At 31.3% G+C, this 19,279-nt stretch overlaps 1 protein-coding gene across 14 annotated transcripts in view; it reads left to right on the top strand.

Annotated features, from left to right (window-relative positions):
* Positions 1-19,279, top strand: part of LOC139700149 (CUGBP Elav-like family member 1) — a 1,070,669-nt gene that overhangs the window by 1,014,810 nt on the left and 36,580 nt on the right. For 9 of the 14 annotated variants that reach the window (XM_071598714.1, XM_071598710.1, XM_071598709.1 and 6 more), the window contains 6 exons: positions 38-163; positions 9,919-9,998; positions 12,558-12,686; positions 15,440-15,614; positions 17,105-17,242; positions 17,643-17,756. In XM_071598714.1, the coding sequence (XP_071454815.1) occupies positions 38-163; positions 9,919-9,998; positions 12,558-12,686; positions 15,440-15,614; positions 17,105-17,242; positions 17,643-17,756 (762 nt within the window). The remainder of the gene's footprint in view (positions 1-37; positions 164-9,918; positions 9,999-12,557; positions 12,687-15,439; positions 15,615-17,104; positions 17,243-17,642; positions 17,757-19,279) is intronic. The other 5 variants (XM_071598713.1, XM_071598712.1, XM_071598711.1 and 2 more) reach the window with 3 other exon arrangements.

Here is a 19,279-nt window from a genome sequence, read left to right as displayed (position 1 = left end):
CCATCAATATTAATATTTTTCCTCCTGTTTTTTTCAGAACGGAAATTGTTTGTGGGAATGCTTTCCAAAAAGTGTACAGAAAATGATGTTCGTATACTGTTTTCACCATTTGGGACAATAGAGGAGTGTACCGTTCTAAGGGACACTAGTGGCCAAAGCAAAGGTGGGTGTTAGATTTTTTCTAACATGTTATTAATTTGTTTTTGGAGCTGTTTATATGTAGCAGTTTAATGTTTTTCTCAATGTAAATTACCAATTTTGGTCACAATCATGTGAAAATCTATAATTTTGTGTGCTTTCACTATCCCCTACCATGAAATGGAATGTTTAACTACTTAAGCTGAGACATTTATTGCATGTAAGTTGGGACAGTATTAACCTCAATTCCATCACTTAACTAATTAATGTATATAGTAATTAACCTTTGTGATTGATGGCTGTATCCCTCATTACATGTAAAGATTCCTTCCTCAAACTTTTTGTGCACTAATGTTATTTCCAATTATTGCTTTAGTTTTTCAGCTAGTTTGTGAGTTTTCATTTATTACATCCTTCATTTAGTATGTTCAAGAAATCTCATTTATAATCCTAAGATTTTATTTTTTAAATATAAGATAAATATATACACACAGGGATGTATTTATGTATATGTACATACATATGTATATATACACACACAGTTTTATATTACAATACTTAAAACATAGTAATTATTTTACCCTAAATATATCTACATGCATAGTAATAGAAGTATAGATACGTTCGTTCTGAAATACATTATGGCAAACAGCATAATTAGCTTAAGACCCTTAGATGTAATTAATAATATTTTCAGCATTTCAATGGCACAACATATTACTTCTCTGTGCAAAGCAACTTGGTAAGAGATTTGTTTCCTTGGTACTTGAGAGAGGTGAATTCTGAATCAGCTGTATAGAGAAAGATTACTGTCATATTGAAATGAAATAATTTACTTTGTAATTATTTCATTTCATTTCAATGTGTTTTGCAAATTCCATAAAGTTACGCCTGAGACCACCAATTTGATCACTGTTATTTTAAATATATAGTGAGGATAAGCAAGGAATATTAAGTCTTCTAGTCTGTTTCATTCATTCCTGGGTCTAATAGTACCAAATTTATAATAAAAAATTACAATTTATATCTGAGATATGTTCTATCCAGCAACAAATTGAATCCCATTAAGTGTTACGAGTGACAATGAAAATTTATTTGACAAAGAAGGATGTTAATTTCTATAAATAGGTAAACTGTGCAAATATAAATTATGAAACTAGGTGTTCCCAGTGAGTAGCATTCCTGCTGGTCATGGAATCCAACTCTACCCAGATTTGACCTGGATTATCTTGGTTGAGCTTTTTTTGCAGCATAAACTTGGCTGTTAGAGCACCTTAAAAATGCAGGCATAATTTGATTAATGTACTTCTACTCCACACACATTAGAAATATTAAGATTATTTACAATTTTATCACACAGTCTCATTTGTAGGTTTTATTCCATTGAATGTGACATGGCAGCTGGATAGTGTAGCTGCAAGATAGCAGAGGAATAATATTTTGCTTGATACATCAGTTGCCTGTATTTGATGGAATTTGGATATCGTAAGGGTTATTATTTCAGATTACATAAAGGCTGTAATCCTGGCTGCAGTTCAGTTTGAACACTGTTAAGTTTAAAAATAAATGCATTTGAATTTCATCGGCATGTAATGACCTCTCATTTAAAGACCAGTATTAGATTCAATTGTTCCCGGCTCAACTTTGTGGAAGTTCATGTTCATTTAATGAAGAACACAATGTACAATGTAAATAAAGAACAGTGGAAATATGAATTATGTTCTTCATTTAATGACCAGTATTAGCGTTGGTCTGTATACAAACCATGGCACATTTCTTATAGGATTTCTTATAGGTCTTTCATATAGGATTTCCAACTGCCTACCCACCTCACTCAAAGCAGCCTTCTACCCACCCATAACCGTCTCCAAACTTCTAGCCAATGGAAAAGACACCCAGGATAGCCTTCTCAAATCAGGCATTTATAAACTGAAATGCGAGGATTGCAACAGCGTTTATGTCGGTCAGACCGGCAGGAATATCAAGTTACGAGTCAAGGAACACGCTAGGTGTCACAAAAATCAGAATAACAACTCTCTCTTCGCCAAGCATTTACTAGAATTCAACCACAGCAGTGACTTTGTCCCAGAGATATTACACACACTCCCAAAAGGATTAAAAATGGACGCTCTCGAGCAATTAGAGATTAGAAGGCACTTGGTGAACCCCAACACGACACTTTGTAATGAGCAATTATTCCCATACCCCTCCCCACTCCTCTCCGAGAAATTAGCCTGGAAATGGTCAAAACAATCCATCAACGCACCTGCGAGCCCCCACCCCCCTCAAATCCTTCCAACCCTCCCCGCCCCCACTCTGTCCTGAGGGTATATATGCTTGCTCTGTCTGTTTTGCAAATTTGTACCTGATGATACCGCAAGTCGGTGAAACGCGTTGTACCATATAATAAAATCTGTGGAAAAGTACGAGTCTTTCTTTCTATTTTAATAATGGATATCAATTACTTCCACGAAGTGAAGCCTGAAACAATAGAATACATGGCACATTTTTTTATGATTGGTAAATTTACTTATAAAAATTTGGATTCCAAGAAATCTTATGTGATGGTATTAGAATACTAATTTGTCAAAATCCGAACATCTTTTATTAGTAAGAATCAGATCTCTTTTTTGCTGTTTTATGTTACCATTGCAAGGTGAGATAATTTTTTACCAAGTTTCTATTTAATGAAGCAGTTAGTTATATCTTGCATTTTCTGAAATAGGTAAGAGTGTAAAATTTCATAGTGAAGATGAAGGTTAAGGCTAAGGTCTGAATCCTCAACCTGACTCATGTGATGTCATTCATTTAAAAAATTTGTTATGTTTCAAGTGTATAATTCTTGGCAAGTGTCAACCTTTTTTAGTTTTACAGAAACAAATATTGGCAGACTTTCAATTGAACCTCACAGCTTTCCATGGAGGTATTGATTTGAAAATTTCATAGATTGTTGATAGATTGTAATATCACGTCTTATCCAAAACATATTTACTAAAAAAGTGCCATTGATGACTGTCAATGATATATGTTCAACAAGAATCAGAAAAAAGGCTGATGACTCTTATCAATAGTTTAGCGTAGCTAAAATGTTTCTAGTTTCTAAGAAATACCATTAAAATCTTGATGTAAAATTTTAATATGGTGAAATAATTTCTGCTTAACCATAGCTGGAGTGAAAAAAATTGAATACATATAAGTCCTTTCAGTAAGAATTTCCCTGAATGAATGATTTGAATGATGATAATCTTGAATCAGCAGATTTATATTTCAGAACTAATTAAAAAATTTTACTGTCCCACTTAAGATCTTAAATTAATAATGGAATTGTTAACTAGGTGTGCACTCAATAGTGTACACAAATAAGGAATTAATTTAACTATATGATTAGTTTTTAACATGCTATTTTGGTCTAAATATATGATATTTACTTTTGCTCTGCCCTTCATAGTATGTACGAGGGTCATCCGGAAAGTAGTACCCGTTCGTGAAATAAAGACACAAAAGTAAATATTAACAAACATAAAAAATTTTATTTGAAAGAGGATACTTTAAACTACTTCTCAACATAATCTCCAAGCAAATTAAGGCATTTGTCATAACGTGTGACAAGTTTCTGTATTCCTGCTGCATAGTCCTTCGCCGCCAGCTCATTGAGATACGCGAGGGACCCATCTTGCACAAATTTTTGCATAATGCAGATGGTGTTTAACAATTTCATGAACAATTGTTCGAGAAACATTGGGAAAATGCTCACAGATGTCATCAATATTGACGCGCCGATCGTTCCTCACGAATTCGTCAACTGAGCTCACCAGTTGGTCTGTAATGACAGACGGTCTCCCCGAACGCTCATCGTCGTGTGTGTTCCCCCTCCCCATGTTGAAGTTGCGACACCACCGCCGAACAGACGACTCGTCCATTACATTGTCTCCATACACCTCCTTTAATTGGCGATGAATATCACATGGGCGAACGTTTCTTGCATTGAGGAATTTAATCACTGCCCTCACTTCACAACTGGCGGCGTTCTCAATTTTTTTAAACATTGTAAACAATCACAGAAACAACACAGGCAATGCTAGCGTCACGCAACTTGGCTCAGAGAAGGCAGACAAGCCACTGAAGCTATCTGACCTCGTCCAGCGGCTACTCGCGTCGTCAGCACTTCATGCGACACGAACGGGTACTACTTTCCGGATGACCCTCGTACTTTTTTAGAATATGCCAATATAGTGTAGCACATCTCTAGAATGGCAAGCCACTTTTGCAAAGAAATTTCAAATTATCTGTGCATTAGTTTTAGTACTTTGACTAAAATTATTATGAACTCTATGCATGCATGTTGGTTAGAGAAAACTATATATTTTTTATGTATATCTAGCTTAAATAATTAAAAAATAAATCAGCTTAAATATTTATAATATAGTTGGCCGGGGACATTTTGCTTCCAGGCCGAGGTCTAATGGATCAGCTGGGTGGCACTTAAGGGTCCAGATCCATTATCTTTCCATTGGGGGCAAATAACACATATCAGAAATAATCTGCCTCTGCCATGACTTTTGGGTGTCTTATCGATAATAATTACTCTAGTGATGATTTACTTAATCATAAATATCACCTTAATTGGTTTAAAATTTAGGTGTCTTTTGTTTTTCATTTGTTATGTTTGCCATTAAATATTTCTTAATATTGTTGGGAATGAAAGTGTGACCTTTTTACCTTCTCTTAATTGATGATATTTATAAATGTGATGTGCCATTGTTTTAAATATAGTGTACATGTTTGGAAGGGTAGTGATCAACATTATAACCATTTGAAAAAGGGCTACAACATTTTGATTATTCAATTAAATTAATTTTGCTAGGTTTTATAGTTGGCTCTTAGGAAAGTGCATCAATTAGGACTCAGCTGGGAACTCCCAACTAGCCTGAGCAAGAAATTTCTAAAAGTTTAATTTTTCTCATAGTTTCTTTTAATTTTGATATTCATCCTAGTAACGTAGCAGATTTGTATATCAATAGATAAATCCTCGATAAACATCCAATCTCTGCTGATTAAGATTAATTCATTATAGAATATAACCAATTTTTTATCCATATTTTAATATTTTTATGACAACCTCCAATGTTGCCTCACATGGTTTTTTTACTGATTGGCACCCTTTGCATCTTGTTTGGTTATAGTAATCACTGATGAAGATGTCAATTCAACACCACCTAATATTTTCAATGAAAATATTTGTTTGTTTTTTTTAATTATAAAAATCCATGTACATATTTATAATCTACCAGCAATTGCCCGCAAATTTTCTGGTTAGTTAAGTTTGTCCTGAGGTTTCTAGTTTAATAATCTCTTCAGTATTCACCTGGCCTGTTTTTATTTCAGTTTACAAAAAAAATATATTTTCGGTTGATAAATTTTTTATGCAATAGATGAGAGGCCAGTAGTATTTCTCCCAGTATATTTAAGTCATTCTCTTGATAATAATTACTTTCTTTGTCTCTTCAGAATTTTCAACTGTATAATTATATATGGTGAACATAATTATAAAGTTACATGGTGATTGCTGAAATTTCAATGGTTAATCTTAAAAATTTAAATGCCTGAAACAGATGTTGAACTGAATATGCATGTGCAAAATCTCATGTCAAGGTCTCTTAGTTAATTAATTACTGATGTTAATATTTTGCTGAAAATATTTTTTTTAGTTTTATCACACAATGGCCGACCAAGTGCCTATCCAATAGGCTATAGTTTAAGAAAATTTTTCTAGGCCCTTTTTTACTTCTCGGATTCTCCTGAATGGAATGAGCATTACATTGCTTTTTCAATACTAATATTAACAAAGTATTTCAAATTCATACAAATTTATAAATTATACAAAATTATAACAAATATCAATACGTTAACACAATACATTTTTTATTTTTCATATGCATTTGTATGTTGAACCTGAAGGTTGTTATAATGTAATGAAAAAAGTTATGCTGAATTGATGATATTGATTCAGATAAGATGGTTGTTACATTCATTTGCAAATATTTATAGTGCACAAGGAAATTGTCATTCAAAATATTAACTGGCAGCCCCGGCCAGAATCCAAACAATATATGTGAATAGTTTTTACCCCACTTGTCAGATCCAGTGTAGATATGATATGAAAGCTGGAATAAGCCCTTACAGAGAGCCTGTCCCTGATCAGCCCATGTTCCATCACTTCAAAGTGGTGTTAGTTTTCTTATTAACTCTACTAATAAGTCGATATGTAGATCGTATTGCAGTCAATAGCCGTTTAGCTCTCTGTGAACTGATCACATAGAATGTGATTCAAAATTTCATTAAGAGAGCCAGAAAGACCACTTAAATTTGTTATGCTAGCTTCTGTAGTACTAAATAGATTCTCTATAGAGAATTTCATTTGAACTAAGTGTGAGAGCCATATATTTCATTTCTGAATGTCTGAAAAGGTATATCTTTGAGTGGAGAGCTTGAATATCTTTTCATCAGTTCTAACGAATTTCCTAAGGTGTTAGTTACCTTATATTACTGATGTAATCATGCAGAGTTTCTTTTAATTACCCATCCTTACCATCATTCCATTCATTTTTGCAAATTTCGCTATGCAGAAGATATCATGCATCATTTCATTGTTATCCAAATGGTTTAGATATTTTGTGATGGAAAGTGAAAGTTTATAGTTCTTATTTTAAAAAATATATCAGATTTTCAATATAATATTAATTAGAGCTTAGCTAATTATACAAAAGCAAGAATCTGAAAACTAATGAATCAATTTATAAAATTCAGTTAACAGCAAAAATGTGTAATTATGTAATGGAAAAGCTAATGAATATTCTATAACATGTTAATGTCATAAATTTCGATCAATATCTATTGTTTATAGGGCATTAATTAATTTTTATTCCAATTTAAATAATCTGATACTTTATCTATTTACTCTTCTTGTATTTTCTAAAATTGCAATGCTTTATTTCCTTATTTTTTGCAATTAAAGGCCTTGCATATATTCCTAAATACATTATTTGGCTGCTATGTATTTTATAATATTAAATAGTATGTTTAAAATTGTTTGCATTACTCCACAAGAATATAATTTAAAGTCCAAGTAGCAATGTCACTAACATGTTCAAATTGTAAAACAGTTATATATTTTTGGAGAAAAATTCAAGAATTTTTTATGATGAGATAGCTGGAAAAAACGCTAGGATTTCACCAGTGCCAGTTCACACAGAGAATAAAAAATGATAATGTAAGAAACATCGTGTTGCCTCTCTGTTTCATTGCCGTTAGGAGTAAGATTTGGAGTTTTTCCATGCCTGGAAATCAAAGCCAGGTATCTAAAATTTCTCCTTTATTTTTCAAAGGTGATTCATATTGACACCAATGTACTACATATAACAGGCTGGTTACCTGTCTTTTCCATTAACCTAATTGTGGTAACTTTTTCAGTCCCCACACTAAAAACTATTTTACTGATTCAAGTTTTAAGATATTTCACTGTATAAGTCATAGGTAGAAAACTTATTTTTCAATTTTACCTCATGAATAATTGAAATGAAACTCTATGAAAAATTGTAACAATTTTTTGTTTGAATTGTGTGAATTTGCTACCCTGAAATGTATTCACCAGACAAGGTACTGGAGTACATATTTTATGGAAGTCCTTGGTTTCATTGCCCAAAAGTTATTTTAGATATTCAAATGCACTTGTATTTTGGAACATTCTCAATGGAAGTATAGGGTAAATGAACAGCAGTGTGTTGTATGGCTATGCGAATTAGGCAATGTCTTCAGTGCTTGAAGGTTTAATTTTCAAGTATTTCTTTCATTTATTGAGATTTTTTAATAGTGCCTCAAATCTGAACTTAGCATCTACTTGCCCTACTGCCATAACTCATTTGGTGTTTTTAAATGACCAAACAGGCAGTTAATTGGGTGGTGCTCTGTGCTGACCTAAAATTTTTCTCTGGTTGAGAAATATGTTTTTTCAACCCCAATTAATAATAATGTATATTCACGTCATGATGCATGTTTGCGCAGTTTATTTAGCTGCTTACTTCTTTAATAAGTAGTTTTTTCTAACTCCTTTAGGCTAGTTTTTCTTACCTCACATTCTAAAAACGTTCTAAGCATTTTTTTCCTTTTAAATTTTTAGGGTTCAGTTAAGTAGGATTAGACACCTTATTAGCACTCATTGCTCGTCATTGCCTGTAAATTTTCAAATCACCATACCTAAGTATGATTTAAAAATAGATTTTTTCAGTTTGAATTCACTATGTTAATATTTTGCTGGTTTTTGACCAAATAATCGATTTTTACCGTTGATAAAATCTCTTTGCAATATCATATTGCATATAGGTATGTAATTGGTGCGGATTGTAGCACCTGCTGGCAATAATCAACTTGAACTGCATTAATATGCCATATCTCATCAAGATGTCATATCATTTATCCAAAACAATATTTTTTGCAACCCACAACTATGAATATGGGTGGAAAAAATTTAAAATGCTCAGTTATAAATAAAAAATATTCACCGAATACTCAGTGCTACCGCTATGGGTTATAAAGATATTAATGCAGTTCAGTTGTGTGTGTGTGTGTGTGTGTATGTATATATATATATATATATATATATATATATATATGTATGTATATATATATAATATGTATATATACATATATATACATATATATATATATATGTATATATATATATATATATATGTATATATATATATGTATATATATATATGTGTGTATATATATATGTATATATATATATATATATATGTATATATATATATATATATATATATATATATATATATATATATATATATATATGTATACGTATATATATATGTATATATATATATATATGTGTATATATGTATACGTATATATATATGTATATATATATATGTATACATATATATATATATATATATATATATATATATATATATATATATATATATGTATACGTATATATATATGTATATATATATATGTATACGTATATATATATGTATATATATATATGTATACATATATATATATATATATATATATATATATATATATATATATATATATATATATATATATATATATATATGTATACGTATATATATATATGTATGTATGTGTATATATATATATATATATATATATATATATATATATATATATATATATATATATATATATATATATATATATATATATATACACACACACACACGCACACATGCACACATATATTCTTGTTAGTTTTCATAAATAACTATTCATGTACTCCCCTCTCCTATTGGTAATTGAATGATAAACTTTTTCCCATGACACTCAGTCCTGGAAATAGCCAGTTTAAAGTTGCCTTATGTGTGGGTAAAAGTGGCTTACAGCTATCAAACATATTTAAATGCTAAATCACTGGGATCCGAACTGTTGTTGTGAAATTCTGATGTCTTAATTTTGAACTTCCTATTATTGCACTAACTTTTCCTATTACTTTGAATCAGCATTATGTAGTTAAATTCATTCCATTTTTATATTTTAAAAGATAACTGCAAAATTGATAGTTTTTCATGAGTCAGGTTAGCATTGAATTTGCTTGCACTCTTTTTCCTGGGTTTTTAACTTTAAATTAGTTAAGTATTGAGAGAAGAGAGGTTGACATTTCCAGTATTTGGCGAGGATAGGAGGTGCAACTACTTGAATTAAATTTTGAACCCTTTCTCTTTTTCTTTGGTCCAGGCTGTGCCTTTGTTACTTACTCTTCCAAGCAATGTGCCATCAGTGCTATCAAGGGAATGCACCATTCCAAGACTATGGAAGTAAGTGGTTATGGTATATTTTGGCAACATAATGGGTAATTAATGCCTTTGAACTTGAATGAGTGTTGATAATTATATTTACTCTTATGCTAGTGTTAATTATTCTGGTGTTATAACTTAATATTTTCTAGAGAATAAGAATGTATGCCACTATTTCTATTCCTGGGTATTTGCAGCACTATAAGAAAGTGTCGCCTAATGCGGAATATGCTCTTGTCTCATAATAACTAATCAAATCACTATTCACTATCCTATCATCTTTATTTTTCATATGGTAATTGATTATGTCTAGAAAGTAATGGAAAGTTTCTTCCATCAATGCACTGCCATTCCACAGTTTCAGTTAGTAGTTGTCATTTTTTCCCCTCTGTATGTCACTTTCCTTGTACAATTAAAACCTTTTGTCACTCTGGATCTACCACCTTATTTTATTGTACTTATAGACTGTCTCTTTGTAAAAATTGTGCCAGTAATAGCTAATGCTATATACTAGTGCAATGATTCTGTGCTGGGTACCAGAAACTCTTTGGTTGCTTTATTTGTTATGACGTTATGTATTTATATTTGTGCTTCTCAGAAATATGTCATGTTTCTATAACAAATGCTTTCTTAAAAGTTCCTTTTGTACAACCTGTTTGTATTCCGTTTGCTATATTTCATTGCTTACTCTACATGCAATGATATTCTATACTAAACCTGTGTAACAAATTGCATAAATCATGTGTGCTATGTTTACTGGTTAAGAAATATTTTTTATTTGCCTTAGATCATGGAAACAAATTTTGAGCTGTCAAGTAGGCGTGAATCGATGAATAATTTGATATTTATTTGGCTGTACAATGGGGTGATTTGTGTTGCTTTTTTCATTTCTCTTTTGGTTACATGAATGCATTAGTTTTTTCGAAAAAATATTAGGGTGGATCCCAAAACTTGTTAATAGGCTTATAAAGCTGTATTTTCAATTTAATTTGACTATACAAATTATTACACCGAATTCCCAAGAATTTGACAATAGAAGTCCTCTATAAATATATTAGATAATATCCTGGTTGTTATAAGTAATATTAAATTTAGTTAACAATTAATTGAATATTTTAAGATTGCCAACTGTTTTCCATTATTTCAAAAATTTGCTTTGAGATAATTTAAAGTTTTATTTTATGGACAAATTTTGACAGCTGAATTTTTATATATCTATTTGAAACTTCCCAAATTTCAATGTCAGTAAGGTCTTAATAGCAATTTTTGAAGAAGCATACTACTTAATCAATTAGGAATATATTGGGTATTTAGCTTTTGGTAAATACAATGCTATCAACCATCTTGAGTTAGAAAAGACTATAGTGTAGGAGGAGCATTGTTTGTTGTTACTGAAATCCTTAATATTGTTTATGAGTAGCAGAAGAACAGGTTAAATCTAACTGCTAATCAGTGGATTGCCTCTTGTGAAAAATTAGTGACTCAATATACAGGCCTGTACTGTCACTTATGTTCAGAAAAATTAAGAGGATTGCATGAAATAATAAATTACAGAGAAAAATGGGACTACCTAAAAACAATTAGAAAATATAACATCTTAGAAATTTTATCGATCATAGCGCGCAAGGAAATCTGTTGGAATGGTTTAAATGGATCAAACTTTCAGTAATTCGGACTTCAACTTGTGTTATCTAATTAAGTTTAAGGTGATAAAAAAATTTTATAATGGCAAATATACTGTCCCACAAAGTAAAAGTAATGTAATAGTTATAGTTTAATGTACTACTTAATGGGATACTAAAATTTCCATGCAATGATACTTTTTTCATAATCAAAACGAACCATTGTAGTTATCCTGTGTACTTAGTCTTGATGATTTATAAAGATTGCATTAGATAGGTATACAATTCACATGAAAGTTTAAAGTAATTTTAATTATTTAATGGATGTTAAGATATTCAAACCCAGGACAAGGATACAATATTAAACACAACTGTTTGTAGTTGGATGATTAATACTATCATAAAAATTGTAACAAATGAGGGGTTATTATGAATAATTGATTGAATGTTGTTATGTCAGAAATTTCATGATAAAAGAGAGGAATAGTTATATATGAGAAGAGGAGTTATTTTTGCAAATTTCCTTTTCTCAATCATACGTAGTTCAAGTTTAATATTCATCAAATTGTTTATTTGACTTAATGGATTTCTTAACTTTGGAATATTTTTTTCCAATTAACAGTACTTAAATTATTGAGTATGAAAACTTTATTCTTTTTTGTCAATTATTTAGTTAAACTCAAGCATTGATATCAAATTATAATACCTCTTTCATATAGCATACTTATAAACCATGAAGTTTTCTCTGTAAGAATACATGAACCATAATCAAACCATTAGGACCAAGTGTCTGATATTCATGTAAAGATGCTCATTATTTCAGATAGAAAGAGTAAGCTGTTTATTCATTTGGTAATTTATTTTGTTAGAGTTTTTAGGGCTATAATTTAAGGATAGAGATACTCTAATACATTTTATAAAGTTGTCATATCTCAATGGTGATCGCTTTCTCTTGTAGGGTTGTTCCTCACCCTTAGTGGTGAAGTTTGCTGACACGCAAAAGGAGAAAGATCAGAAAAGACTGCAACAGATGCAAGCCAATCTGTGGAATTTGGCTGGTGTTAATGTGGGGCCACAGTATTTGTCGGTGAGTTGGAAGGAGGATAGATACCACCATCCTTGGGAATCTTGATTTTATTTCGTAATAGTTGGCTTTTTATTTTTAATTAATCTGGGGCAAGTAGCATTTTTGTCTTAAGGTTTAAAATGTAAAATCTGGTTAGTGAGTAAAATATCCATCTCCAAGCTATGAGCTGAACATTTTTGTGGGATTAGTTGAAATATTTTTCTCTGCTGTCTATAAAAAACAGTAATCATTTTTGTATCACGTTAATGAAATTCCAATATTTGGTTCTTTGAGTAGCATGAAAATCTTTGTTTGCTAATTTCATAAAGATCTGCTTTCAGCATTAAATCATATTCTCATTTGAGTGGGATTCATATCAACCCTTATCCATACTAGTCTTTTCAGTGAGGTAGGAACTCAACAGGATTTTTTTTCTCCTAGTGAAATATAAGTAAATGATTCAACACACATGAGTGCATATCTATTGGAAAATGGTGTGGGAAATGAAATGAATTTGATTATTAGATTGACCGGATATCTTAAGGAAATTTGGAGTAAACTTACAGTTGCTCTACATTGCTGCAATATATCATAACACACCATCTGCCACTCACCTGTAATCCCTTATTTCACTTGCAACACACTGAACTGAAAGCAGCGTACATGTCAAACCTCATCTGGCACTTGTCAGTGATGGAAGAAAATATGTTTTTTCTAATGCATTCTCAATAGGAGGTGTAATATATGTACAGCAGTTTCTTGCAATCAAGAATAAAGTAAAAAAGCAGCACTTTTGAGAAATAATCACCTCAAATATAATGAAATAATATTCGCGAAAGCACATCAGCATGCTAAACAAGGGTCACTTTCATTTATTATCCTGGGTTGTGTGAAGATTAATTTCGTGCAGCTTTCCAATCTGCCCTCTTCTCTTTCAATCTCTTTGTTCCCTTGTAGCATTTTAGGTCAACATCTTCCATTATTTGCTTCCATTATAATATCATTGGCCTTTCTGTTATTTTTCCACTCCATGTTTCTTTAAGTTATGGCCTTCAGTAAGCTGCCTTGCCTTTAGGTATGTCGAACTTGTTCCCCCTCTTCTTCTTTTGTCTACTATAGGCTCTTCTTCATCCAATCTTCTAAGTACTTTGTTACTCTTTTATTTCCATCATTCTACTGTGGCACCATATTCCAATCACCTCCTATCTTCTTCATTGTTCCTATTGTCCACCATCCACCATTCATAAAAAGTAGACTTCAAATATAAGATTGAATGACTAGCCTCCTGGCCTAAGCTAATTATCTTGGATTTTAATAGTGTTTGCTACAGATAGAAAGCCTTATTTGCCATGATTATGATGCGTACTGCATCCATCTTCCTTTTTGCGGCATCATATTCCAGTAATGGTGTCTTAAACCTTCCTCTGATGAAGGAATTCAATGTAAGAATCATATAAAGGGAAGAGTCAATCCCAGCCATGCTCTTATTAGAGTACATATGGTCATAGTTACCATTTGCTTCATACAGAGGGATCATATACTAAGGTCTCATATAATAGGTTGGTTGACCTTTCTGTATTCTCTTCTTTATGATAAGTCTGAGCAAGAATAGCTTCTACTTCTTCTAAATTTAAATTTGTCCTCACTTATGTACTGTTCTGCTTTCACCTCCATTCTCTGGTAGGTTATTCTTACTATACCAATCTTCAATATATTCACTGTAAGACTGATTACTCCAAATATTTTACATCTTTCTGCCTTTAAGTATATACTGCACCTGTGAAAACTTGTATTTGAATAATCATACAGGAAGGCCATTTTTGATTTCCAGATTTTAGATAGTTGACAGATTTTGATTAGTTTCATCTCTGTCACATGTATCCTTCCTGTCTCATCTTCTTTGCAGGGTAATTGTTAAATACATATGGTTTCATCTATATAGTACGTAGTGGTAACTGTATTTCTAATAGGATATTCCATTTTAAGTATTTAAAAATACCATATTCATAAGTTGATCTTAGATTGCCGGAATTTGGTTCTGGGTTACCTACCATCAAACTAAAACTCAAGAGTTATTTGATTCAATGCTATCCAGAATATTATTTTGTAAAGTAGTGCTCCACAAATTCCATAATAAGAAATGATTCATATTCCTATAAGAATGTGGGACCTTCATGCAAAAAATTCCAATGCATTCGTTATTATCTTTTGATAGGTGAAAATTTATATACTATAAATAACTCAACCTCCTTAGAACCTATTTTTCCCCTCTTATTGGCTAAGCAGCTAAATTCATTACTTTTTTCTGGTGGATTACAGGATGGGTAACGTCTATCAAAATGTCAAAAGAAAATATTGCATGTCATTGAAGAAGTGTCTAAAACCAAACTAATGATGAAAAAAATTGACATGATTAAAGTTGAAACATGTAAAAATGAGCATACTCAGTTATAAATATTTATGTCAAAACAACACAATTTATGTTTCTCTTATGAGTAAAACTTTATTTATCTTCTGAAGTAAAATACTGTCTGAAGGGACTACCTCATGGAAGAGTAGCTTTCATGGCTGTGAATCATCATCTACAGTTGATGTAATAGTTCTAAAATACTTGATAGTCATAAAAATTTGAATCATTCAGTTTTTTATCATCAAAGTGAAAATGTTTTTTGGTAAATTTATCATACAATGTGTTAACATACTTTCTTTTGTCATCATTGCCACATTGAATTTGGTGTGGCTAAAAATCATGTGTCTTGATCCATTTCAAATAGGGCAATCCTCAGAATTGCCTTCCCTCATCATTGCAGTTACTCCAGCAGATGCAGAATAGTGGGCAAAATAGTCTTTCCTCATTAAGTAGTATGCAGCAGTTGATGGGAATGGGAGGACTGTCTGTACAGCAGCTGCAGGCAGCTGCTGCTTCACAGGGTGTGGCCAGCAATACAAGTAAGGGAGTTTTATATTTTAACTGAAATGTTGGATTAGTAACTTAGGTAAATTTGTCTCAGTTTTCATTAAATTTTATTATTATTCTTTACTTTTATGAAATCCATAAAAAACCTTCCAAAATAATCGAGCTTAATTTGAATTGCACTAAGCATAGCTTTAATTTGAACATAAAATAAAATTCCCCTGAAATTTTTATTTTCTAGACTCCTTGAGAATAGGATAATTCAGCATTATCTCCCTGATGCTTTAATAAACCAGGGGATAACAATTGAGAATAGTTACTATTAAATAACTTCATAGTGCTTTTTTGACACTTCTGACACTGAATAGGAATTACTTTCTCGGTTTCCCAGGACTGCAATCAAAATATCAATTGGTCTCTTTCTCTTTCTTCCCCTTTTTTCTGGTGTTGAAGTTTCATGCAAAATTGTTTGGATATTTAGACAGTTTGTGTGAGCTAGCTAAAATCAATTATTGTTTGCTTTATTTTATAATGTATAATCATAATTATTCTCGCAAGGATCATCAAATGGAAAGAAAAAATGTGTTAGAGGCAATATGTTGTTCTAGGAAAATTAATTAAAGTAAGTTGTGATGCATATTCATTTGTTGTTCTTTTTATTTCATTAAAGTACTCAAGTCACTGGGTTAAACAATGTTATCTTTTGCATTACCTTTCCTTAATTCTCTTTAATCTTGTAAAGCAATGCAATCTTACTAAATTATAAGTGTAAATATCTAAGACATAATATATTTGATAAGAAGAATCTCAAATTTTGCAGTGTTCATTTATTTTTAGTTTTTGCAAATTACTAATGATTTTTAAACAAGCATAATGCTAGTTATAGAATTATTTCTGTATTCAAGTAAACAAGAAAAATTATTATTAGATCAATGTGAGTACGTATCTTTTATAGTTTGCCTTCAATGCATTTTCTCCCCGAAGTTCAGTTACACAAAATCAGCTTTGAGGATATGTGAGCTCCTGTTGCACGGATGGGTGCATAACCAGAATTCTGATGTGGGAAACTCCCGCTCTTTTTATTGTAGAAATGCCGTAACCATGCAAAACTCAAAATAATGCTCTATCCACAAACTGCCCTCCCTATCTTCTGTCAACATTTTATGAATAAATTGAGATAGTCCTGAGCTTAACATAACTCCAAGAACATATTAGATGAACACCTTTACAAAAGAGCTTCTAAGATGAATTATAACTTAATAGTTTTGTGCTTTTGCTAGACCTTTGGAATGAAGGAAAATAAAATATTAGTTTTATTTTCCTATTTCTTATTTTGCAATACCAGGGACTTTTATTCTCCATTTGACACAGTGAAGTAAAATAATGGTGCATTTTTTTGGTGGCATCTGAGTCATTCTTAGAGATGAAATATTACCATAAATAATCATTTTATGTGAAAATGATATGGTTGATGGCTTAAGATATAAATGAAAATGTTCATGGTGTTTTTAACAATTTGTTTCAGGTTTACAAAACTTGGCTGCTCTGCAAAATGCAACGGGGTTAAATTTAACAGGATCCACTGGGAATTCTGGAAATGACATCAGTACTGCCAATCTCCAGGGATTAGCAACACTAGCAAATCTTTCAGTGGGCAACCCAAGTGAGTAACCCTTGCTTGAATGTGTTCAGTCTTTTTATCTATATTTTCATTATTCTTTTAAGTACAATGCGGAAACATTTAACAAATGCAATATACATTCACAGTTTTCTGTAGCACACGTAAGATTGTATTTATTTAACAAATTGATGTTTTTTAGCTTTTTATTTTGGGTGTTGGCCTATTGCAGGTGGGGGAGGAATAAAAATTGTTGGTAGTGCTTTTGTAATGTAAACTAAATGTCTTTTTTGACCCTCACCTGAATTTTATATATTTGTAGCATGCACTGTATGTGATTCATAGTTTTATGTTGTACATTTGTATATGGCTTTTTTATGTTGGTGATTTTCTTGTCATTTATTCTGATTTGGCCTTTTAATGGCCTTTACTCTTCCCTTTGCAGTAGCAAATGCTTTTACTCTTCCAGATGTAAATCCAATGAGCATGCAAAATCTTGTAACATTGGCAGCTATGACTGGTGCCAATGGACCCAATCTACAAGCCGTTTCCCCAGCAGGTAAATACATTAATATTTTATAATACAGTTGTTCTGTGTTTGTTTTAATTTTGTTTGTCTGATGTAATTATTGTTATATATTCTTCTTATTCCAATTGTTGATCTAGGTTTTATATGTTTCATACTTTTCTGCAACATGTATACTTTTATCTTTGTTAACAACCATTATGTAGGCTTTCAACCCAAATGAATCTGATATCTTTCAGGGTCAATGAATGGTTTTTTCTCACTCCCTAAAATTATAACATATTTCTAACCACTAGAATAATATACCATATAGATTTTTTCTCTTCAAGAGAGCTCTTGATTATTTTTAGATAGATTTAAAATACAAGTAACTTTGTTGTGTTAGTATTACATGGCACCACGAACTACAGTAAATGGTATGTAATCTATTCTATTGTTTCAGGCTTCACTTCGTGGAAGTATTTAATATCCATTACTAAAAAAGAAAGAAAGACTCGTACTTTTCTACAGATTTTATTATACGGTACCGTATAATAAAATCTGTGGAAAAGTACGAGTCTTTCTTTCTTTTTTAGTAATGGTATGTAATCGTTTACTGTAATGTAAATGGTATGTTATCATTTCGTTGTATATGAATAAATATTTATCGTTTTTTGTATATTTATTAGTTGAAAAAGTTATCAGTGTAAATATTCTAATATCTTAAAACATAAAGTTAGAGACCATTATGTATGGAAAAAATTTAAGCCTTGGCTACTTTCAGTGCAACTAATTGTGAAGTTGAATTCTCTTAATCATAAAATGTTCATCAATCCACAATATATAAAATTAATTAGATGTCTCGAGCTATACATTATATATGCACTAGATAGTAGGAGGGTTTTAAACAGATGAAAGAGAAAGGAAAAAATTGTCAAGCAGCGATATTTTGTGTGTCAGGGTATATCATTCAAGCTGTAATTACTGTGGCAATAACTTACAATGCCATTGAACATGTCTCTGGTATGGGTAAATTTATTTAATCTTCCTTTCATTTCTATCTTGAGTATTTTCAAACGGCAGTACTTGTGATAGAAACTTAAATCTGTTAAAAGTAATTGAGAGCTTTAAATATTCAATTAATGTTCAACTTGATTTTCATAGTTTGGCTATTTTTTGTTTGATTTATACACTTTTCTAATGTACAAAAATCCTAATAGATCCTTCAATTGAACCAACATCTCTGTTGCATTGTGGTTGTCCCAAAAAATCCTGAGCTGATCATATTCTTATATTCATAGTTTCATATACGCCATCTGGAAAAAAGTCCACAGTTCTAAAATATTGGCCTCCCCTCAAGAATCGCCCACAGGTCCATAAAGGCATCTTCCCAAGTTGAACATTTCAGTCATAGCCATTTCCCTGGCATTATTTTACTTTTGCCCACACAATATTTTGCAATAAAAAAATGAGCTTGCAATATCTATTATCATATCATGTCATCTGTGCTTTTCTCTGTTGTTGGAATCATGCTTCAATGGACTGGCTTCACCATCTGCATTGTCATCATCAGTACT

Source organism: Hetaerina americana, unplaced genomic scaffold (genome assembly GCF_022747635.1).
Source record: "Hetaerina americana unplaced genomic scaffold, ioHetAmer1.1.p SCAF_10, whole genome shotgun sequence".
In the NCBI taxonomy this organism is placed as follows: domain Eukaryota; kingdom Metazoa; phylum Arthropoda; class Insecta; order Odonata; family Calopterygidae; genus Hetaerina; species Hetaerina americana.
Note: the sequence above shows the minus strand (reverse complement) of the source record. Positions and strands in the feature narration are given on the sequence as shown.